This window comes from Nesoenas mayeri, assembly GCF_963082525.1.
Source record: "Nesoenas mayeri genome assembly, chromosome: 9".
NCBI classification, from domain to species: Eukaryota; Metazoa; Chordata; class Aves; order Columbiformes; family Columbidae; genus Nesoenas; species Nesoenas mayeri.
In genome coordinates, this window is record NC_137557.1 from 4,472,035 (window position 1) to 4,496,833 (window position 24,799).

At 46.1% G+C, this 24,799-nt stretch overlaps 1 protein-coding gene across 3 annotated transcripts in view; it reads right to left on the minus strand.

Moving 5' to 3' along the window:
- MECOM (MDS1 and EVI1 complex locus) overlaps positions 1-24,799 on the minus strand; it is a gene marked incomplete at both ends in the record, with an annotated part of 334,168 nt that overhangs the window by 28,574 nt on the left and 280,795 nt on the right. For all 3 annotated transcript variants that reach the window (XM_080349318.1, XM_080349317.1, XM_080349316.1), the window contains 4 exons: positions 541-688; positions 3,299-3,515; positions 5,729-5,831; positions 16,530-16,664. In XM_080349318.1, the coding sequence (XP_080205444.1) occupies positions 541-688; positions 3,299-3,515; positions 5,729-5,831; positions 16,530-16,664 (603 nt within the window). The remainder of the gene's footprint in view (positions 1-540; positions 689-3,298; positions 3,516-5,728; positions 5,832-16,529; positions 16,665-24,799) is intronic.

A 24,799-nucleotide genomic window follows, 5' to 3' on the forward strand; every position in this document is an offset into this window, starting at 1 on the left:
GTCCTCATGCAAAAGGCCCAAGCTTTGGGAATCTGATGAAAAGCAATGCAGAGCACCACATCCTATATACACAATCTACTCAGAAAACCTGGTGCTGGGAAGTGATAGAGATGCTCTAGAGATGAGAAGTCCCATTGCTATTTCTTATTTTGATTTATATTGCAGTAGTGTCCTGAAGTTTCTGGTCCCAGGGGTTGGCACTCAGCCTAGGGAACCCATTGCCCAGGATGTCCCTGGGGTTTCTTGCCCCTCGGTGACCCTCTTACACCCCACTGGTCCTCACAAGGCACCAAGCCCTGAGCCTGGAGATACTCAGCATCCTGCATCAGAGCTCACTGCAGACTCCACAGCCATTTCCAAATCCCAAGGGGTAGAAAAATAACATATTGATAAAATAGAAGCGTAAATCCTTGAGAAACCATCTGGAGCATGGCAGAAGCCCTACACCCTCCTGCATCCCAGCCCTGGGCTTCACTACTTCCATGCTCCCATGCATTCAGAAGCACAAGAACTGCCAGGCAGCCTACAAATTCACTGTACCTTGGCACAGTTTTCACACTCATAGTGCTTCCCACTGTCGTGCGACATTTGATGACGTATCAAGTTGGACTTCCAGTTAAAAGCTTTGGGGCACTGGTCACACTTGTACTCCCTCTCCTCGCTGTGCGACAGCATATGCTTCTCCAGGCTGTGGAAACAAGAACAGCGCCCAGTGAGGTCAAATACACAGATGGCAAAGCACATAATTATAGCAAAAACAGCCCCAAAAGCCAAATCCTGACAGACACAAGTCCTTTGAGTACCAGGTTCATCCCAGCCATGAAGCAGAACATCCTCCTCCCTACTAGAATAACACATCGTCTCGTGTTTTGCCACTTGCAAATGCTCCTGGAGATGCTGCTGCCATCGCTCCCTAAGGAGATTATTTAATACACCTCTCAGTATTTCACTCTGGTAATTCTTCCCTGCAGTCTGAATTATTTCTGCTTTATGACTTTCCCTCTAACCACACCTTGGATCCCACCACCTGATATAACTTTACTCTTTTGATGGGAGTTGATTTTTCTTATAGCAGAAATAGATGAGGATTAAGTCCACTGGAGAAGGACAAAATCAGCATAAGAAACCTCTAAATACAGTACACTACAACTGCAGTTATACCTCATTATTATAAATCGTGTTCAATTGTGTAGCTGTTTATTCATTCTTAGCAGTTTATTCAGTCTATCAGTAGGGTATTCAATCACCACTTAATTTCTGTTGCACATCTTTGAATTAATTTTTGCCTCTGAATTTTATGGATTCCTGTATTATTATTCATTCATAGCAAATATATATATTTTTAAACACTTGTATTGCTTGTTCACACACAGGGTCATAACTCACAGCATAGCTCAAGGAAAGATCACTGCATAACATAAGAGTGGATTCACAGAAAATCCACTAGAAATTGGGATTTTTAACCTGGGATGTGAAACTGTATGATTCTTTCCTCATGTGAAGCTCCCACTGATCTCTGCTGAATTAGTGGACAAAACCCGCTGGGTTTACTGTCTTGTTTGGTTTGTACATCCAAATAGCCACCTCCATTCTCATCCACAAGTAATGGAAATGCTTTAATCCAAAGATGCTCTTTACTTCTACCCTTCTCAGACTCCTTCTTTCACAGGAAAAAAAAATAGAATCTGGCTTTGCCTCCTAATACTTCTGTAACAATCAACTGTCCATCATACACTGGTAAACAAATTTACCATAAGACCTAGAGACTCTTGTCCCTGGCTGTGGCAACGTGGGGTACCTGATCTGCCATCAGCACTGCACAGTCCTGACCCCCAGATTTCCATCTTACTGCTCAGCTCTTTCCCCATTTAATTACGCACACCCTCAAGCATGGCTCGTTCAGGCCTTTTGTTTTATATAATCTGGATATAGCACACTTTGGTACTTTTTTTGCTGTGAACTGTCTTTGTGGTGTATTAGCCTTTCAATAATTAAAGAGTTCGGAGAATGACTGCATTCTCTCTCATTTTTCACTCTTTCTCACAGTACTGACCATCTATTTATGACAACTCCTCCTTTGTTTTCTGCCCTTTCTCTTCAATATTTAATATTTTAAGCTAAATTTACATTTCCTCAATGATTCCCATATGTTAGATATCGTCCCCTGGTTCATAGGCAGAAAAGAAGTTTAACACCGAGTAACTCACGATGTGGAAAAATGTTGCAGCCCACATTGCTGCAACCCTTTCGATTTGATCTACCTCCATCAGACCTTTCAAATCAATCACTCTGATTGAAAATTAGACATGCGGAGCTGCATGCATACTGCTCAACATCAGCCGGTGAATAAGACCTGGTGTCTTGCACAAATTCCCATTCAGTGGGGTTGACCAAGTATGTGTGGAGCAATGTTTGGCACGCCATGTTTTAATTCTGGTGGCGTTAATTTGGCAGAACCATAAAGATCAGGTCATAATGATACACTGATCTGAGATATCTCAGCACTACTATCAAATGTTGCCTGAGGTCAACCTTCCCTCGTCATGAAAGCATCAAGATGTAAATCTGAAAGGGATGTCCTGCAGAAAACCCTGTGCACTCTCAATACCTTCCCATAATTTTCAAAACTTGTCCTAATCTGCACTGCAATACATTATTTTTAAATAGCCACAAAAAAACCCACTATGACAGGGAATATGTAAATGGTCTTCAGCTTATAGAAGTTGTACTTTCTATTTCCATTCTATGCATATTTCAGGTACATATGCACATGAGTCTGTTTAAAAAGACAGCTATGTGTATAAGAAAAAAATGAACCCCAGTATTTCAAAATAGTATGGCTATAAATATATATTAACATATAGACTTATATATGTTAACATCTAGAACCCGCCTCTAACTAGCATGGCTTGTTTGCAAAGACAAAATTGGTAACACCAGTGAACACCACTTGGAGATGTTCTAAATTATTTCTACCCAAAATTAAGAGCCCAGACCTTAGCTGATCTGAACTATAATCAGTCCTCTGATTTCACTGCAACCAGCCCAATCCATGCCAGCTAAAGGTCTGATTATCAGAAGATCCAGTTCTTAAGGACAAGGATTAGATTTCTGATTTACTGAGACTCCATTGCTTTCTATGCCATAAAACACCAACCAGCACAGAAGTCATATTGATCTTTGGATTGTATAGAAGATGAAGGTATTAGATTCTGCCCTGGCTGATGCTCGGCATGATCTGACTGAAGACATTACAGATTTTGCCTCCTTCCATCATGTTTTAAGCATCTACTCCTACCTTTGTAAGTCTGGGAAGACTTGATCACACTCTTTACACTCCTGGATTTCGTGCACATCCCGAAGGTCATTCTCATTCTCAAGCTTTTTCTGGAAGTCCTCCTCCACCATGGAGAAGGCGGAGTGGGGTGTGCTGCAGGGGAACTTCTGGTGGTCTACAAGCTCAGCCTTGGACTCAAAGAGCTGGTCGCAGTCCTCGCAGCGATACTGGCGCTCCTCTGGAAGACAGACAGGTTGGGCACAGGAAACCACATCAGTTTTCAGTCATTTTTAACTACCATCCTATCAGGAGTTCCATGACGGTGTGGTTAAATAAATGGCTATTCAATGGCAAGGTGGAGAACCTCAAAAAAACCAAGGATGCCTTAGAATACTTAATAATAATGCTTTATTTCTACAGTATTTGACAGTGCAGTCCTGCCTGGGTGACATCCAGTAGGGATCCCTAACATCGGCTTAGTACAAAAGTCGGTGTGTTTATAGCCCATCCTAAATGGTGATATACAGGGTCTGAGGTGGAGACCCAGTGGAAGCTGTCAGTCTCTATCTTTCTGAATGAAAGAGATTGACTTGGATGTGAACATCAGCATCTAAAATAGCCAAAAGGGTGCTTATAGAGTTTTAAAAAGGTTATAGAGTTTTATTTCTATCAGAGTTCTTTTCCGACACCCAACCCTGTTCAAGTTAAGCCAGAGACACATGAAACTGGGTTAATGATGACAGGGGACCTTGCTTTAAATTCCATAAAATTGGTCATAATGTGTTTCTTACTAAAACTGAGTGTAAAAGATCACTCAGGTATCACTTTGGAGTGAATACTACATTCCATTAATTAGCAATTCCTGCATAATAATAGATTAGCTAAAGAAAATCTCCCAAACCAAACTTGTAGAAGAGCATCCCATGGTATTTTTTTTCTGCTGAATTTTTCTCCTGATGGTCCATACAAGGAGCCAGATGCTCTGGTTTGGTTCCAGTGTTACCTGCCCTGCAGATATAAATGCCCAGAGCCTTTGAGTCAGAAAGGCACTGAGGGGTCTGATCCCAATGTGTGTCATTGGTTGGTACTTGAAGGTTGAGTGGATCCAGAGAAAAATCCATCAGAGTTCTGTTGTCCGCTATCTATGAGCAATACTTTGGCCCAGTCTGCTTCTAGATTAGCCCTTTGTGATATATTCCTGTGTGTGTCTGCAAAGATTTCCTCTGGTAACATTGATACAATAGCTACTTGACCGTAGCGACTAGGCATGGAAAGCACAATGCTTGAAACGGAGAACATCTTTAGCAATAACTAAACAAAGTTACTGCTGTGGAAAACAAAACAAAACAAAACAAAAACCACAAACATATAAAGCCAAATTACAATGAATTAATAATCCCCACCTTTTTTCAGGAGAACAAAAGATATTCCTCTACATGTACATGCAGCTATAAAAAAAACACAGCCCTGGGAAAACCACTGTGTACAGTCCCTAAATCCTTGAGAATCTGTAAAACATGCACATTTGCACGAACTGCGGCCTCATGGGCATCAAGCAGATATCCCACACCCACTCTTGCTATGGTTGGATAACCCACTACTCGACAGGCAGTGGAGCAAAAGGAGCTTTTGAGATGGGGGACAGGTTTGTGGTCACCCAACCTGCAAAGAATGAGCAACAGCTCAGGAGTTTCAGACCCAGGATCCATGTGTCGGATGAGTAGTGATTAAGTGTCAGGAGAAGCAATGGCTCAAATGTTCTCACAAGTGACAGCAGCATTAACAACATGAGATTTTTCTCATTTCAAGAGGGCAGAATAACAGTTGTTTGACTAATTGACAAAAAATAACCTATAATCCAAGTCTATACATTTTTGTCCTGCAGAAACAGCACGGCCTAGAGCTAACAACAGGAACCCTTCTTCTCCTTTTGCAATAGCCACAAAATGATCAAGATTCAATCTCAAAGCCTACTACAACCCTCAGTTACATCTGCAGACCTCTGTTTCTGTTGTGGAGGTTTGAGTAAGTGAGGGGAAAACCTGAACGACATTGGGAGCTGCAAGGATGCAATGCTGAGAAATATCGACTGTGCAAACTGGAGATCGCCAGATTAGCAGGTACAAAACGCAACGTCGGATAGGTTGCATTCAAATGCAACATTGAATGAAGCTGCAAACCAGCATTAGTATCACTTTTGAAAGCAAACCCACCCTTCAGAGGGACTGAAGGAGTCATGATAATATCAGACTAGTTTATTCACTGAATACATTGAGATAAACAGACATGCAGAAGTTAGACAAACACGACTGTGGTCCAGCTTTCTTCCCTGGCTAAACTGAAGCCATCCTGGATTTCAAAAGAATTCCTACAGAGGAGAAATCTCCGTATCTTTTTTTGCCTAATTTAAATAATGCTTTCTATTAGATTAGACGGTAAGAAGTGGCTAACCATGAATGTCCGGAGCCATTGTTTCATGCGAATAATCTTCACTCTTCATGAACAGTAAGAGCTCCTCTCCTGGTTCAATATCCGCTACCACTCTGTAGAATATCTGGAAAATAAAAAGAGACAGCAACATGACTACCACAAAAGACCAAGAGGCATAAACCACTGCCAGTGAGCACTACAGGATCAAAACCGCATGGCCAGACTTTGCCGCGTTGTGGGTGCTGGTTGTTGGTTGCTGGAGAGGTGCCAACTTTGGCAGGTCTGCTCCTTCCACCCCCAAAGCCATTGGAGCATTGGGTGCTGTGAAAACCAAAAGGACAATTGCTTTCAACAGCCTCTGCTGCAAAATAGGTTACGTGGTGACTGCAAATACCACCAGCAATTTGCATGCTTAGTTATACCAAACCCATGTAGCCATAAAACGCATCCCTGAGGAACCTGCATAGGTGAAATAACTCCAGTGGCACTAGGAAAAGCTACTAAAACTGTCCTGAGAAGATGCTGCTGATCAAACAGTGGGCATCCAACCCCTCCACTTCAATAAATCTACACAGTCCAGGAAGTCACTTATACAAACCAGTGTGCCTGGTTACTCCGTAGCTTCAAACAAGAATCAAAGGAAAAATCAGTCTCAGATGAAGAAAAGCCACCAACAGCCAAAGCCACTGGTGGAAACTCTGGTCAGTGGCACCTGGTCCCCCAGCACAGGTGATATTGGGGTCTGTGTTTGTCGTTAGGAAGGAGCCCAGCGGAGAAGCCGGGGGCTGCTCCCTGGATCTGTGCACCCAGAGCAAGCACGTGCCGGCACCGGGACGCTCTGCCGATAGGAAATTCCCAAAATCCATGTGGCTGCTTTCTGTCTCAGCAGGAAATGTGAGGAGCACTAAAAAGCTCCATGAAGCAGCTTAAATAAATATTAGTAACTTCCTCGGGCTTTGTTAAACAAAAACACATGACATCTCTGTTTCCTACACTAAAAAATGATGCATTTGCATTTTCTCGGACGAATGTATTTTTAAATTTTTCACTCTCGAACTCTTAACTCTCAATACCCATTTCAGGGCAATGTGAGAAAGGCAGAAAATCACCTCTACCATTTAAAGTCTAACAGATGGGTTTGTCACAAAGCAGGTAGAGGTATCTAGAGATGGGCGGGTATTTTCCTCACCAGGCCACACATGAACCGTCACCCATAGGGTGGCCCCGGCAGCCGAGCACATACCGATGTCCTCCAGGAGGTGGCCGTATAGCCTTATCGTTTCTTTCTACACAAGCAGCCTTTGCCCACAGATCTGGGCTAAATACCTAAAAATAATGAAATAAGTTGCATTTTCCTCGCATATGTTTTCTTTTCTTCACTTCATCCCAAAACCGCTCCGGAGGAGGCACATGTGAGTGGTGGTGAAGGCTGCCAGGGCCAGCTCGTCCCACCACCCTTATGCTCCCCCCTCTCCAGGTGCCAGGAGTGCTGGGAAAACACGTGGGGCACAAGGTACCCATGTCACAACCCCTTGCTTATGGCAAAATTTCCCCATAGAATCCAGGAGAAGGAATTTATGGGCAGCTTGATCTGCCCAGGCTGCACCTCCCTCCTCTTTCACACCATCACCAGCTGGATTTGCTTGGGCTTGCCATTTTTACCCCATGTCGAGGGGATTTTGAGCTCCACTGAGTATTTTGAAGGGTGCAAGGAGCCAAAAGAACCACAGCAGGGTCTCATGCATGTCTCTTCATGCAGCCAGGTGAATACTTGGTACCACAATCCCCTCTGGAGCTGATGCTGCCCTGAAGGACACAGGGCTGGTGCGTGGGCTTTGGTGTGCTGGGGATGCGACCGGGGCAATGCAACTCATTTGATCAAAGGCTGAAATACATTTAAGTGAAGCCAGCTTTTAACTCCTGCAAATAAATCTGGTCAGTGCTGCATTCAGTGAATATTTTTTAAGCTAAATATATTAAAAAACAGCATTTTTCTTCCAGAAGTATAACGGTCTCCACATATCCAAAAGGGAAGTTGCAGTCCAATCTATGGAAGATAAACCAAGTTGCTGGCTGGCCTTGGGTGGAAATAGTATGTGCAAGACATGCGGCATTGGACACTGATCCAAGAGACTTCTGCAGGCCTCGCAGCTATGACAGCACCCAACTCCCACTTGGGGTGGGAGCAGGATCAGGCCCACTCTTTGGCCTGGTGGGACTGCCATGGACTCAAAGGGGACTGTGCCAAAGCTCCTGCTCTGCCCAGGACCGATCCGCCCGGAACTTGCCTCGATGCTGCCGGTTTTGTGTCACAGTCGGGTAAACTCAGCTGTGCCTCTGAGGTCAGCAGTGCATCCACACCCAGGAGCAAAGAAAAACCACAGCGAAGCCTTCTCCAGTATTTTTCCTCCTCTGTTCATGCTGTTCTGTCAAAGGTATTTTGACAGACCTTTTCACCTCTCGTCGCAAAGTGAGGACACGTGGACTGTACAGTGGCATAAAGAGGGTCTTGTTCACAAAGTGCTGTGCTGGGGTCCATCACATCTCTTTGGAAAGCCCCAGTACAATGCAGCATCTTTCTTGCAGCTATGCAACAAATCCCTATCCAGGGTGTAAACTCTGCAGCCAATCGTCCTGTGTTGGTATTTGAAAATATCAGAGGTGACAGAGCTGCTCATCAGAAACTACCTGGTCAGCCTTCGTGTACCTCAGCAGGCAGACAGGATGTTAGTAGCCAAAAAGCTCTATGCTTCAGGTTGAGTGACGTTTCTATATTTTGCATCCTGGAACTGATGCTCTCCAAAGACAAGGTCCAAGTGACAGATTTCCATCTCTAGCATTTTGACATTGTTATTATTATTAAAATACTAACTTTAATTATTATTATTAAAAATAGGTTTTAAAAAACCCCGAGTACACTAATATTTTATACATCAGGTTGTGTTCCAGAGAGAATCTAAACCAAAACACATTGAACTTCAAACCAAACCCAGCGCACAGTTAAATTTAATCTGATTTTTATAGCTGTCCTTATTACTTAATGTGAAAAGCTTTTTTCTCACTCTTCCCACTTAAAACCTCCTGGAATTACCTTGTTTGAGAAAAACTAAGAAGTTATCTATGTCCCATGGTAATGTACTATATTGCTCAAGTTTTTAAGGAGCAGCAGCTTCTTGAAGGCAGAGGGCATGGGGGTCCAGACAGCCCCTGGATGGGAAAACTCAGGAATTACCCCCCAGGTTCCCTCCTGGCTGCCATTGCTTTGCAACAACAAAAATAACCTCTACCACAGGCAGTATTTTCAGTATTAGGAAAAGGTAATGTAAAATAAATAGACTCTTCTATTGCAAAGCTTGAAGATTTCTTGGACGCAGCCCTGACTTTACTGTAATTAATGAAAGGTTTTCATTTTCTGACTTTCACCTCTTTAGCCTACCAAGCCCATTTTGTTCCCTGACTTTCTTGGGTTAAGCTGCACTCACAATGCACAAGCCACTTTTCTGGAGTTCTGCTATGGATCAGCTATTAGAAGTCATTTATTTTTGCACAGAGATAACAACAATTTAAAATTTATAAGCAAATATAGTTGACCTTAAAACTTGATTCTCATTGATTTAAGCCTGCATTTAAGAAAAAGAAATAGAATCTCTCATTTCAAAAATGGTACATGCCCAATGATTGCTGCTTTGGAGAGGCATTTATGGATTAAAGAAATTCACAGAAATTAGCCAACTAGTAGTTTTTTTAGCACCAGTTTGCCTCAAGAAGCATAGGAAGAGCTGCTGCACAGTAGAGGAACAAACAGAGTGTGTGGCGGGGAAATACAAGCAAGGTCCAGATGCACATTTCACATGCCCTGGGATCAGCGGTGTGTGACTGCAGTTTATATAGGAAGAGCAAAATCGGATCCAGATCTGGAAACACTTTCAAAGTTCAGAGGGTCTGAGGTGGGGAGAAGTTGGGGGAGGCCTAACTCATCAGTCCTCTGTGCCTGCCTACACCACAGGTCATATATATTTATGCTACCGAGCAGAAGTAAAAGCTCCCAAACTGCAAAGCTGTAAAGGAAAAGGGGAGGGGGGGGAAAAAAAAAAAAGGAACACATGCAATTTACTTTTTAAATGGATGAATAAGACCTCATTGTTATGAATCCCAGTTTACTTTTCCTGGTCAGGCACTTGAAATTTTATTTATGCTTAATAGACTGCATTTGGCATGTGTAAAGATGACAGAAGCGTGAATTATGAATGACCTTCAACCTATTCAGGAAGTTGTAATAATTGAAATAATAGCTAAAACGCACTCCCCGCGAGCTCGGGCCGGGGCCGCGCTCTTGGCTGCTGCCTCCTGTGAGCTTTGAAGAGCCCCGGGATCCTGCCTGCCCCGCCAGACCCGCACCCCTGTTTCTGACCCCCAGCTCCTGCCCAGCCTGTCCCCAGGTCCCCAGGAAGGTTTAACCAAAGGCTGCTGGTTTGGGGAAGGAAAAGCAACACTTCAGCTGCTACACATGCATCTGTTCTGCTCAGCCCTGAAGAGGAGTTGTATTCCATTGCACCCAACTAAACCCTTTATTCCTGTGTCTAGAAGAGCTTTGGAAAACACTGCACATGCCCCAGTGCTGCCTGAGAAATTCAGATTTTAGGGCAGGTGAGAGATGCTGCTCAGAGCCAGTGCTGTTTGTACTTTAACCCCCAATGTGATGCATTGAACTTAGAGCTACTGCTGTGGAACAAGGCACCAAGTGACTATGTCCTGCACCATGCTGGTGCAAGCGGGAGGACCGAGCAAAGGAATCCCTCTGGATGGGATGGTGGGAAGGAACAGAGGATTCTAAAAGTAGAGCACAACCTCACAAAAGCCTGGTGAAGCCCACCAGCACCCACAGAGCCCTTTGCTGCTGCTCCTGCACTGACATCCAGCGACTGACGGGCCTTAAATACAATGCCATGGGTACACATGCCCCAAACACGGCACTGGTCCCACCTCTCAGCCACTTTTGGGGACTGGGGTACCGGAGGGGAGCGTGTCTCAAGCCTGGGTAGGAAAACAAGCACCCAGAGAGGAGGAACACGCTGCCAACTGGCATTGACCTCTGCGCTGCTTTGGAGCAAGAGTGGAACCGGCCTGAAAAGTAAAACAAATTAAATGCCCAAAACTAATAATAGGTGTTGTGTTCAAGGAGCTTGATCGAAATCAGGATTTATGCCCACCAGAAAAATGGGAAGGACGAGCAGACACATAACCTCACAACAAGCCATAATTAAGCATTTGAGGGAGAAAAAAATGGAAAGAAAAAGGTCCAAACAGCAAAGCTTCAATTTTAGCTCCTGTGATGAACAACTTCTGCAGCTGGAGAACTATGTGATGAAACCTGAGCCAAGTTCTTCTTGCCATACTCAGGCAAATGATAAATTGAAACGAACTGGAGTTTTTTCAAGGGCTAATGTAGAGGAGTCCTTCCTGAGTGCTGTATCAGACCCAAAGAAAACTTTAGCAAAACTCCACAGGCGAAACTCAGCAAATGTCTGCGTGCAAGTGGCTGCAGGGGCATCGGTGGGAGCCTGGTGAGAGGAGGGACCTTCCCCTTCACCCTGCTGAGATGGTGAAGGAGCATCACCATGCTTAGCACCAGGACTGCAAACCCCTTCCTTCCTCACTTCCAAAACGCCCCAAAACTGCCAAAGCAGATCAAGTAGAAAGGGGTTAGAGAAAGGACGTTCTCCTGAAATGCCACCAGGAACCCCATTTTTCCACCTTCTGAGGCAAGAGGTGCCTCCTGATCCCCTGAAGTGAGGAGGGAGCTGGGGATGTCCCTCCACAGGGCACCTTCTTCAGTGTCTTGGGGGCCGCAGATCACCTCCTCAGTGATAGTCATGTCTTCTTCCATCATAGGCAAATTTTAGCCTCTGTGAAAGCCCTGGGTCTGGGTGATGGGCTGCCACATCCAGCCAAGCTGCTTCAGCCCTGCAAAACCTCCTGCTCGGGGGTTGCTGACACCAATGCCAGACCACAACTTCTGTGTGCCCACCAGTTCTCCTGAGATGACCTCACCATGCGGTTGTCTTCTAACATCCCATATCCCACCTTCACTCATTAACCACATGATGTGTCGAGTGAGTTGCAGCCTTGTCCTGGCTCTGTGGACATGAATAATCCTCAATACTCTTTCTGGTGAGCATAAGGGTATGATTTGACAGCTCTTATCACAAAAAAAAGGGCATTTTTGCTTAGTAATGACATGCTTTACCTCTTTTATTAAACACGAATCGCCAATAAAAACTTATCACTTTGTAGAAATGGCAACAACTCATTGCCAGTTTTGGTTCTGAATGATTTCTTTTAGGTCACGTCAGGACAGGCCAACACTGAGAGCAGTAACAGCACCAGAGCATTAAGCTCCAGATAACACAGACAGACATAAAGACCAGGCAGGAGTTTCACCCCCAGCCTCAGCTCTAACTGCAATAAGTGGAAAATCACCACCGACGAGCTCCTCGTTCCACTAGCCCTACGCTAACACGACCCCGCTCCACTGGAGACAGATTTTCAGTGGGAGCCGGATTAAACTTTATTTGCTTAATAAACTAATAAGTCACAGGAAGAATCATGGCAGAATAGGGCCCCGTATGAGCTCAGCATGCCAATGCCCTCCTGACCCACAACAACCAAAACCTTAATTTCACTCTCTGACAACAAAGCCTCAAAACTATTCCTTAAACCCACAACTTTTGCAGGTGGCTTTGTGTCCAGGGCTGCTGGAGGAGCCTGTGCCGTTCCCCGCCTGCCGCGGAGGTGGGGGCAGCGGCAGTAAAACCTGAAACATGAAGCTGTGTCTGCAGATTAAAAAGGTTTGTAAAACGTGTAAGATGGGATCAGATCTGCTGAAACCTACAGCGGTAGGTTCACTCGTGTAAGTTTATATCGCTGACATCGGGCATGTTGTTAAGAGTGTAATACTACTGGTTTTTCTCTCGTAGCGCTGGAATATACTTGAGTATAAGGAAACAAAACAGACCAAAAAATAAAGAACTACAGAAAACCTATTTCAGCAAAACCTCAGTAAACTGATCTTGAGCCACTTGGAGTTTTCCATGGATAAACCAAAGAGAATCTTCAGGAGCTGCTTTTTGGAGGGGGAAGAGACCTGGAAGCTCAGGGCAGTTTCACAGCATTATGTGGCTGTATCACTGGCAGAGCTCTGTGAGCAATAAGCAAGATAAAGAAAACACTCCAGAGTTTTAACTTCAACTGCTACCAACTACATTCCTTAAAAGAAAAAAAATATATATATAAAGAAAAAAGACAGTATTTTTGTATAGCTTGAAGGTGACAGTGATCCCAGCCTGAAAATGTGCCTGGAATGTGTGACAGTCCCTGACATACTATGGCTATAGTCCCTACTATATTTGCAACTGCACTTACATTAACATATATATATATACTTTAAAATGCTTTTGCTGGAATGACAGTGTTGACAGAAAACCTAAGAGGGCTAATCATTTGAAAATATTAAAAAGTTGAACTAATAGAAGTTTAATGATAACACAGGACAGTTGTCCAAGTTAGCAGAAACTGGTATTGAATCCTGACTCTGAGCTGAAAAAAACCACATTCCAGGGCAATAACAGTGACAAGACTCTGCAGTTCTGCACACACTGCAGGGTCCTTAGGGAAAGGAAAAAATAAGAGTGCCCTGTTTGTGGAATTTTATTATTCATATACATCTTGAATTACATACGTTCAGGTTAGATTGGGTATGACAGGAGATAAGAAGAAGACAGCAAAGAGAAATCCTAGATCAGCTTTGTTTGAAATTAAAAAAGAAAATAAAATAAAATGCAGCTTTTAAACCCTACTCCACCTCCAATCAAATGAAACGTGAGTTGTACCCAGTGTGCATGTTTTGACTGCATCCCACCATTATTGAGCTGTTTGTCTTAGAAAGCTCATTTATACAGTCATAAGAGCGAGCCCAGGCCTTTTGTAAAGTTGATCCTAAGTGATGAAACTTAACCCCAACCGTGAGTCAGGGGGTGGGGTGGTATGTCTCTGCTAAAAGTCCAACAGAGAAAACAACGCAAAATGTTTTTCTTTCACTCTTTTTGTTAAATACAGAAGGTAGAGCTTAGCAGGGCAACTAGATTACATATCGCCCTGAGATTCATCTGAATTCTGCCTCAAGCAGTCTGGGAATCATACCTATCTGTCAGTCAAGCTCGAATTTAGCAGCAGAAACTTGCGGGCAGCATGAGGCGGGGAGCGCCGGCAGGATCTTTTACCTTCTCAGGTACAGCCCAATGTTTGCTTGTGAATTTTACAGATGAGTTGAAGCAATTAGAGGTGAACAATCACTGCTGATCGAGTGTCTGTGCCTCAGGAGTGAGCAGCATCTCCCAAAACAGGGATACTCTCTGTGTGACCAGGGCTGCTGAGGCACTTCTTATTCCTGGGGGTACCAAGGGGGAGCGGGGTGTCCCCACACCCCACACTGGCTGTGGCTCCAGCATCGCCCCTGCCCTCCAGCTCTAGCTGCAACCACCGATACACATCCTAGTGCTTCCACCCTTTTTCTTTTATTTTATTTTCTTTTTTCCTTTCTTTTTTCTTTATTTTTTCTTTTTTATTCCCCCCATAAGCTACAGCAGCAGCCTGACCCCCAGGCAGCCCCACGCAGTCCATACACACACATACGCACGCTCAGTCCTGACTTGCATTTGTCACTCCTTGTACATGCACACGTTTGGCCATGTAATGTCCATTTCCCAGTTTGCCTCCCTATTATATTTTATATTACCTCTGGTGAGCTTGTGCCAGAAGAAAGCAGAAGGAGGAGCTGTTAGAAAGGCTTTTTTTTTTGCTTTAAGATTCGAGAGCACATTTTTAGCATTAACTTTTTAAGCTCTGGTCATAAAACGCTGGAGTACGCGTATGATTTTTGTGGGTAAATGTGCAGCATTTCCATAGGGCCAAACGAACAACAATCTCTTGCTGACAGCACCCAGTTCACAACACGCTACTTGAAAGACAACCAATTCTTAATTTGCAAATCTCAGCAACAATAAGCTATAAAAATATGGAATTATGGACAGCACGATACTGCGCAAAATAAATAACAAGTCTCCAGTGAATGAAAGAAATTATTGGCAGCAGTACAGCCACCATTACCAAATCTCAGAAATGTAAACAGTAAAAAAAGAGAAAGTTACAAGCGCCATAACTTTCCTTCCAAAAACGTCAAAACGTGGGTCCGTGTCTGCGCCGCAGAGGTAGATGCTGCTGTTTCAGCCTCCCATGTACTTTAAGTCACAGATCACCAATGCAAAGACAGTAAGTTGTTGTGACCAACGCATGTGATTCTACTTCTAATCTTTCCTATCTATGTCAGCTCTTATTAAACATAAAAGATTTGAATTTGCTGTTTCAATTGATCTGGGTAGTTTCCTTTTCGTATCACCGCATCCGTAAATGCTCTGCATTGAATGTATTGTTTTTTTACTGTAAAGCATATTTCAACTCAGAAAATGTATTTTGCATTTATTAATAATGTTTATAGATTCTTCAGTTAAACCAGCTGCTACATAAAAAAGAAATTACATCTCAGTTGGCTGGTTCATTCTGTGTTACATGTGCTGAATTGTAAAAGTTGAAAATTTGAAAAAGAAGTTATCTGAAAAAGTTATTTAAACTGTGTTTAATCAACTATCTCACATAAGAGAAACACATACTGCTGTGCTGGAAATAGCAGGCTGTCTCACATTCATTTCCTATACATAAGGAATTTGATTAGAAGGAATGATTTCTAATTGAAGCTTTGTGCCTGGTTGTGATTCTTCTTTCAATACTGTCAAGGCAATTAAATCAGCTAAAGATAATCTTTAACATTCACCTGATACAGTTAATTAAGTGGTGAAAAATGAAACACTGATTAAATGAATCGAATCCTACGTTGCAGGTAGTAAAGTTTAAATTGGAAACAAGAATTCACAAGCAGTTGTTGCTTTGCTATTTTAGATATTTTTACTTGAGAGAAGTACAGCTTGCTTAACCTAACTTCACCCATTAAAATATTTCATAACAGCATGTATGATCCACAGACTAAAGCAAACCTTAACAAACACCTAATAACTCATCAGCATAATTGAAAACCAAATGCTTCACCGCGTCCTTCCTCTGCCTATTCCAGCCATTTTTCCAACACACAAAGATAAATAACATTTCAGCCCAACAACGAGTGGATTTAATTACAATAAATGAAAAGAAAAAGAAAACTACTGAAGATCCTGGTTCAGCATAAAAGTATTCTGAGGTCTAGCAAAGTGTATGAGAAGGCATAATAACAATCATGCATGTGTGCATTCAAATCCAAAGTCCCATACATGCAGCTACATTGGCAGCATTATCAGTTTTGTGTCTTGTCCCCTATTCTTGCTATTAATTTCACATTACAGCTTCTGATCAACCCATCGGTTACATGTAGCAATCCAAGTGGACTGGAACAGGAGCCAGAAAATGCTGCTAATCCAAAAATCAGCAAATACAGGCTTTATATTCCTAGGACAGCAGTCCCAATTTTTAGCAGTTATAAGATTAAAAAAAATAAAAATGAATTGAACAACAACGTGGAAAAATAGAAAAATCATATTATCTGCCACCCATAATTGAAATTATTCTGCATTTCACATCTCTGTCTGATCTTTTGCCACAACAACAAACAGGCCAAAATCTGCTGTGAATTGCTGTTGTGGGTTTTTTTGTTTGTTTTTTTCATTGACACCTTAAAGTTCCTTTAAAAAAATAAGTCCAGAAAGTGAAGCCCACATACCTGGTCACTTATCTGACATGCAACAAGGTTGTGCTGATTGTAGCATCCAGCAAACTTGATATATTTGAGCCAGTTTCCTACATCTGGTTGACTGGCGTCTATGCAGAACTTCACATTGCAAAACTCATCCAAGATCTAAAAGGAAAAATAGAAAAGAGTAAATCTTTCTGTTGCTGTCTGTGCATACTAATCAAAAGATAAACCACACATTTCCAGATATACATATGGATAATAATAATAATAACAACATAGAAAAATTTACTCAGAAACACACTCCTCTGGCGAGATTTTTAAAAGAACGGTCAGAAAACATACACGTTAATAACAGGACAATAAATGTGCTGAAAAAGGTTTTGACAAATGTTTACATGTAATTGAGGCATTGCCTATTTATTGCTAAGAAACACTATGTTAATTTCAGACAGATCTGATTTTTGTTTTTAATTCATCGGTGACTCCTCACATTTAAAATTATTATTTAAATTAAATACCATTCTGTCAGGGAATATAACAAAAACTATTAATATAGGTGGTGTTAGCTTCATTTAAGTTTGTGTTTTGTTTCAGGATTTACGTTGTTTGCAGCACCCATTTAGTCTCTTCATATTTGTTGCTCTGAACCAAACTTTACTTGGTATGCAGTTATTTGTCTTGTTTTAATATTATGTTTCCCAAACAGCCCTTCTGTGCAACACTTAAATCACTCCCTTTAATTGAGGCAAATAATAGAACTCCCTATGCCCAACTAAAGAAAATAAATGAAAAAAAAACAATGTTAACACTCATGCAAAACATGGCAGTATTCAATACATACCAATAAATGGTTCCAATTATGCAGACAATAAACAAATACAATGAGATTGCTTGTGGACAAGCTAAAGAGGATGTTCTGTTCTAATATTATGACAAATTACTAATCGTTACATACAACTGAGTATCGTTATTTATCTGTAAGCTCTGCCACCGGCCTATCCTCAACTTTCCTCAGCATCCAAGTGAGCCCACTGCTACATTTACAACTTCTCCGGCTTGGCACCGCCAACAAAATATCCGATTTTATTATGGAAAAAAAAAGAAACAACTTAAAACACACGCCCCGAATGAAAAGGGAGAGGGAGGTTGTTTCCCCAAAGGGAAACGTTTGTATTCCCGTCCAGCCCCGGAGCACTTTTGGCCTCCGATCTGAATGGCCGGGAACCCCGGCATTGTGTGTCACTGAGTTAATGAAAACCCACGGAAGTTTCCTATCAAGGGCTCACAATGCGGCCTCAGCCCGCTCACCTTCATTAATTAAACGGACCCCGCGGGTAGGCCTGGCCCGGGGGCAACCCAGGTACGGAGGGTCACCGCCCCCAGCTCCGCCGCCCCCGTCCTGCTGCCAGGATCAGGCCCGTCCGTGGGGAACGGGGGTGCGAGTGGGTCCCTGTCTGCCCACTCGCGGCTGCCGAGCGTTGCCCCGGGACAGCCGGGTTTCTCCCCTCTTCCTGAACAGCATTCACGCCCCACCAAAAAAAAAAAGAAGGGGGGAAAAAACATATCTCCGACCCCCCAGCATCCTGAATCCCAACGGAGCCGTCAGCGCCCCGCGGCCGCGCAAGTCATGTTTTATCCCCCGCGGGCGCGCACGCTGCCCCGCCGGCCGCACCTTTGGTTCTTTTTTGAAAGAAGGACGTTTAATCTTCCCTTTCAACGCAAACCCCGCTCTGCACCGATAGGGAGGGGGGAGCCTCACCCCCTGCCCCCCGGGACGGCGGAGGAGGGTCTGCCCGGGGACCGGCGGCGCGACGGGCACCGACGGGGCAGGACGGCCCCGTCCCGCGGGGCCGTGGGCAGCGCAGCCGCCGCGCTTGCCGCTCTTACCTTGTGTCGCCGGCAGCCTGCGGGGGCAAGGAGAGGGAGAGAGGGAAAAATATCCTTCAGGCGGCTGGAAGCAACATCTTGGCGTCAAACGCGGGCGGAGGCCGCGACCGTCGGGGTCCGGGGCTGAGGCGGGCGGTGACGGGGCGCGGTGCGCTCCACCATTTGTCGGGGGGCGGCGGGGGCCCGGGGCACCGGGCGGGGAGACCGGAGGAGGCTGCCGGCCCTGGAGGGCTCAGCGGCGGCGGGGCTCGGCGGATTTCTGCCGGCTCGCCATCACCTTCCCCTTTCGGCCCCTCCTGGTCTTATCGGCTGGCTTAGTGTGTGTGTGCAAAGAAAGTTATCGGGAGAAGCGGGGAGGAAAAGGAAAGAAAAAAAAAAAAAGAAGAAGAAAAAAACAACCCAAACCCCACACAATCGTGTTTAAGATGAAAGAAAAAAAAATAAAAACAACAACAAAAAACCCCACCGCACGCCGCTCAACAAAACAAACTTCTTTCACTTCTCCGCCGGGGATGGGAGAAAAGTGTGCGTGCGTGGGCGGGCGACTCTCCCCCTCCCCACCCCCGCAGCCTGCCCGCGGCGCTTCTTCCCCGCCGCACCCCCGGGCAGCGCCCGGCCCGGCCCTGCCCGCCCCCCCCCCCCCCCTCCCCGCCCACCCCGTCGGGTCCTGCCAGCCCCGCCGCTCCACTTTCGGGCACTGTCTCTTTAAAGCGGGGCAGCCCCGGCCGCGCCGGCAGCCACCCGCTCCCCCTCCGCTCCCAGCCCCCCCTCCCGTCCCGGGCGGCGGCGGCGCTCCCGGCGCGCTTAAAGCGACAGCGGCCCCGCGGCCGGGGGTCACCGCCAGGTCGCGGAGGAGCGGCCCCGCCGCGGGGGCTGACCGGCAGCCCGCGGGGGCGGCCCCCCCTCCCGGCCGCATCCCCCGGTTGGGGGGCTGCGCGGCGGTGCGCGGGGCCGCGGGCCCTCGCCGCTCGCCTCTATTTATACGCCGGCCATCCCCGCAGCGGGACCCGGGCGAGCGGGAACCGCGCTGCGCTCGCCCCGACGGCTTTTCCCGGCGCTCCAGGAGCCAGCGCGCCCGGCTCGTTACTCGAGTTATCCTCGTCATCGCCGTCACTGTGGTTATTAATAACAATTTTTAATGAAACGCAATTTTTTTTCCTTGCCTGGCCAATTTTCCCGACGACCCCGTTTGGTGCGGCGGAACCACCGCCCCGTTTGCCGGCGCTTCCTAAACTTTCTTTTTTCTTCTTCTTCTTTATTTATTTGGTAACGAATCCCATGAATGGAGCCGGCGGGAGGCTGCGCTCTGCCTGCCGGCGGGAGCAGCGGCCGGACCCGCTCCCACCCGCAGCCCCCGCCGGCTCCGCGGCTCTCCCGGCTTCTCTAAACGGCCCCGAAATCCCACCGCGACGCAAAGCCGCATACCCGCCCGTAAAACTGGGCACCGTCCGGGCTAACTACGGCAAGATACATGTCTATATGTGTATTTTGGGGAAGAGGGCAGGAAAAAAAAAAAAAAAAGAGGGCTGAACTATGTATTTTATTGCACGATCCAGAAGTGCCACCCACTTTTTTTTTTTTTTTAAGTGCAAATATATTTCTCAGACTAAAAGTCGATTTTTCTTTCCCGGGGGGCCGGGGCAGGGGGAGGGCGAGAAGCCGGGTGACAAGAGATGATGATTAATTCGTCTCAGCGGCCTGTTATCTGTGACATTGAACTGTTATTTCAGATAATAGCTATTGTTCGAGGAGGGGAGGTGAAAGAGAAGGGGGGAAAAAACCCCGCACTCAGGAGCGGTAGATAGGACAGGAAAAAATAAAAATAATTCTTAAAAATCCATTGTCAATAACCTCAAAAAACCTGGTGGGAGATTCCCATAGCACCCGGGCCTGAGAACCGCGCCGCCCGCCCGGTCTGCCGGACCATTGATTTCCTGCCCTCCCTCCGCTCGCCCATTGTTGGAGCTTTTTTTTCCTTCTTTTTTTCCTCTCTCTCTTCTTTTTTTTTTTCTTTTTTTTTTTTTTTTAATTTAGCCATAAATTGGACAGGCTCGAGCTATGAGCTGTTCTATTTTCTTCCTGTCAGGATGAGGGATTTGTTTTATGATGCATTGTGTATTAAATACAAGTAATCTGGGAAACTGATTGCTCGGGCCCATAGGCCTGATCACAGGCCCCGATAGGAGCCGGAGCGCCCCCCCCCCCACCGCCTCCTCTACCCCCTCCCTCGGCTTTTCCACAAAAGGAGGAAACGCCGGTGGATAAACAAAAGGGCCTCCCGGTACCGGCAAAGCGGGGCCGGCCGGCACCGGCGCTGCGCCGCCAAGGAGGCGCCGGCAGCCGCTAGGTGGCGCTGGCCGCCGGGACACGGGCGGGGAAGGGAGCGGGACCAGGACTGGAACGGGACTGGGGAGGAACCGGGAGCGGGACCGGGACTAGAACGGGACTGGGGAGGAACCGGGGCTGGAACCGGCACAAGCGGGCGGCGAGCAGCTGCAGACCTGCCGTTACCCGGGTTTTTTTGGGGGAAAACCCCATTTTTGGTAATTCCCCTTCATGCAGCGCTTATGCTTTGCCCCAGCCCGGGTGGAGGGAGCGCTCCCCAAGGAGGAAGAAGAGGAGGAGGAGGAAGGCACATGCCCCTGAGCCGGAGCGTGGTGAGAGGCGCTGGGCAGCACGGGGGCTTTGGGAGGCAAACTGAACCGAGCCCCTCCACCGGTCCTGTAAGGGGACATTGGAGCTACATATACGTATTATTTTTCCTCTTTCAAGCAAAAATCTTTTAAATACATCTATAGGATTTCTGTCTCCCTTTGGGCAGTTTGGTAGGCGCTTCAAGAGGCCTAAATATTTCCACAGGGTCCCTTTTGCAATTGTTTATTTAAAATAAGTCGCTATATTAGTGGAGGCAGTAAGGAGTTAGTACTCGACTCTGCTAGTAATTCCCACCAGGCTGTAAACTGATGCCTCTTTTAAGCCTTTAACTTCATGGTCGTCCCAGAAGTAAAAGTTCTCATAATGGAGACCCTATGGGCACTGTGCATTCCAGCACATCATTAAAGCAAAGCAAAGCAGCTCAGCAAAAGCCAGATGAAATAACTGCACTGTCCACTTTTAATGGGCTTCCTGTGGACAAACACTGCAGAGGACAATGGTGAAAAATCAGACAAGTAGCTGGCGATTTTTTTAAATACCATAAATGTCCATATTAGGCTTAATATTATCCTTATGTTTATAGAGCAAGCCACTTCATAACCACATTTTAAAGTGGGGTTTAATGTTATATTTCTCAAAGTGACTAAACACAACATTGAGCATCCTGACTAACACTGTGGTGAGTGTTTAAAATACTGAGCGACTATATCAAGCGGGGAGGAAGAAAGGAAAAGCAAAGCAAGACAAACATACAGAAAACAACAGCCCTCTGACATATCCAAATACCCTGGGACAGACCCAGGAAAACAGCAACAAGCAGGAAAAGCAACACAATTTCTGCAAGTTAATTCCTCCCACACCATGTTGTGGATATTAACTTAAACAAAAAATCAAGCAAAACCAGAGAAGTGTTGCTGCTTATTTCAAGGGGAAGAGCAGGACCTCTCCCAGCCCTCACATGAAGGAGCGGTGCTGGTGGGCACCGCAGTGCTGTCGTGGCCCCCATGCCCGGTGCCCCATCCTGGCTGCCCCTCCTGCCCTCACACACTGCTAGGCTGGTCCCTCCTGGCCAAAAGGCAGTTTTCAAGCAAGGGAGAGGAGGAGGAAATTAAAGGTAAAAAAATGTAAATAAAAAATTTCCCTTGGTCTGGAAATGGGCCCAACTGAAAGCATGTTAATCTCCACCTCAGTAATTTGGTTCTTCTGGAGAAGACAGAAGCCCTGCTGCTGTGCCCTGCACTTCATAAATCACGTCTTTATGTGGACAAGGTCAGGGCACCTAACAGCTCAGACATGGGCCTTTGCAGTGGCTCGGAGGGCTCCAGCATGTTTATTCTCTCGCACAGATCTCCGAGGAGCAGTCCAGCACGCTTCTAATTACTTTTGATTATTTTCATTTGCTCAGGTCAGCCTGGCTTTGCCGGCACTGCTGGAGGGTGCGTTTCCTCCCCCTGGTCTGGCTGCGGGACGCAGGGGGATCAGCGCTCTGCTGTGTCCTGCACCCCCTTCCCTAGGGCAGCGTGGGGCTCTGGGGACCCCCAGGGTTCCCCTCGCCAGCAGATGGGGGTTCTCTTTTAGCAGCTGCAGGGTGTGAAGCCCAAAGCCTCCAGCTGTGGTGGCGGCACCCAGCCAGGCTGTCATCTCCCCGTAGCCAGGCAGCAAGGGGCATTTACTAGTCTGAAATCAACATGCAGAGAAGACACACGCCCCCCACCAAAAATACCAAATGGCTTCAGGAAAAATAAGAAGACAAATATATTCTTGCAAAAAAAAAAAAAAAAAAATATATATATATATACAGAGAGAGAGAGTAGTGCATATGTTGGCAATTAAAAAAATATAGGACCTTTGCATGCACTTGGGGAACTGCAGAGCACAGGCAGCCCCCAGCCATGCACAGAGGCAGCGCATAGTTATGTCCACTCATCTCCTATTGCTGTGTGAACGCCCCCCACACAGTGCTTTAAGGCTGGGATAAATAAATACATACAGTGAACGCACATTGCCCACATGGAACAGATGCACGGCAGGCACATGCACATGGTGCCACCTTGGTGGTGGGGTCCCGATGTGGCTGAAGCTGTCCCCATGCTCCCATGGGTGCTGGTTCCCATTTGCACTCCCTCTTACAGACTGGAGCAACTGCAATGCTGCCAATGGCAGGACCCAAACAATTACCCAAGTATTAAGCAGAAAAGCCCCACTTTTTCTCTCCTATTAAAATCCAGTCAAATAGCAAATTCCTTCTTACCCCAGTCTGATCTTGACAACCCAACCCCATTTTCTAGTCTCCTATGGTCCTGGTGTGAGCAGGGTCCCAACAGACTCACTGCCCTCGTGTCCTGCACCACTATCACAAGTGCAAACCCACGAGTGTGCAAGAACCACGGTGGGCAGCCCCCAGTCTGAGCACCCACTTTTGCTGGTGGCTCCATCACATCCACCAGTGAGGGTGTCCCTGCAGGTGAGGGTGTCCCTGCAGGTGTGGGTGTCCCTGCAGGTGTGGGTCCCATCACAGCTGATTGATGGGGGGAAAACTCCTGAGCAGGGGCTGCCAGGTGGGAAGGAGTTTTCTGGCAGGCACTGAGCTGTGCTGCCAGGGTTTGAGCTTGAACGTCTTTGGATTTTGGGCCTTACTGCATTAGCAGGAGAAGGGAAATTGCAGCAAATTTACCTTCTTCATCAATAAGGAAGATGTAAAAATGGGTCAGTGACTGGTATCCAGCTGCCTGAGTGAATTTGCTCCTGCCTTGAGGAAGAAGGCTTGGAGACCCAGTAAGAAACTGTCCTTCCTTGTGGCAGGAAGACATGTTATAATGTCTTATTGCAAACAAACCATGGTCCTTGCAGAGGACCCCAAAATGTTATTCTGGGGGATGTGGACCTGCTTGTCCACACTCTGCTCCTTGCACTGGCAGCAGAAAGGGGGTTCCACCAGGACAAATCTCCTTGTTTCTCCAAGTCTTCCCCTGTGTTTCCCTGCCAAGGCGTGTGCTCTGGTGCTGGATGTTGAGGACTGTTGCTGTTTTCCTTTGCAGTGTTCATTACTTCCATTACAGAATGGGCTGGAAGCCTCCAAATCCAGCCTGGGCCCTTCTCTCATTCAGGGTTACTGCACCCGCAGGCAAGACAATCCCCTCTGTGAGAGTTTGGCACAAATGCGGGCTAAGATAAAAGTCAGAGGAGAAGCCCATGTTAGCCAGATTGTTTTAACACCTACTAGAGACCGGGCAATTTAAGGCAGCAGCTGATTGATGTGGGCACTGGCCTCCTGTCCACCCAGAAGCTATGTGTTTTCCTGGGCTTTACCTTTCTTGTGTTTTGAAAGCAAGCCAACATTCTGCAGAATCTGGGACTCTTCATCAGCAATGCCCTTACTCTGCACCTCTTCTCCATGTACTGGGCAGCCTGGAAGGGTTATTTTCTCTCTCAGTCACCCAAAGAGTAAAAGATCTTGAGCAAGACCTTCTAAAGTCTACCAACATGATCAAAAGAAGTCTGATTTGGCTTTATTTAGCGCACTCTCATTCACCTTTGCTGAAACACAACTGAATAAATTTACGCAGATTTGTGCCTGCTCCTGCTCATTCAGTTTGCTCATCCAGAGATGGAGCAGTGGGACCCCACAGATGGATGTTGCACGTGGGGTGGCCGGAGGCTCCCACCTGCTGTAGCCACTGCTGCTCTGCATGGAAACACAGCTTTTTTTTACAGAAGCTGCTCTAAAAATGGAAGAACTTTAAAAAATGCCTCCT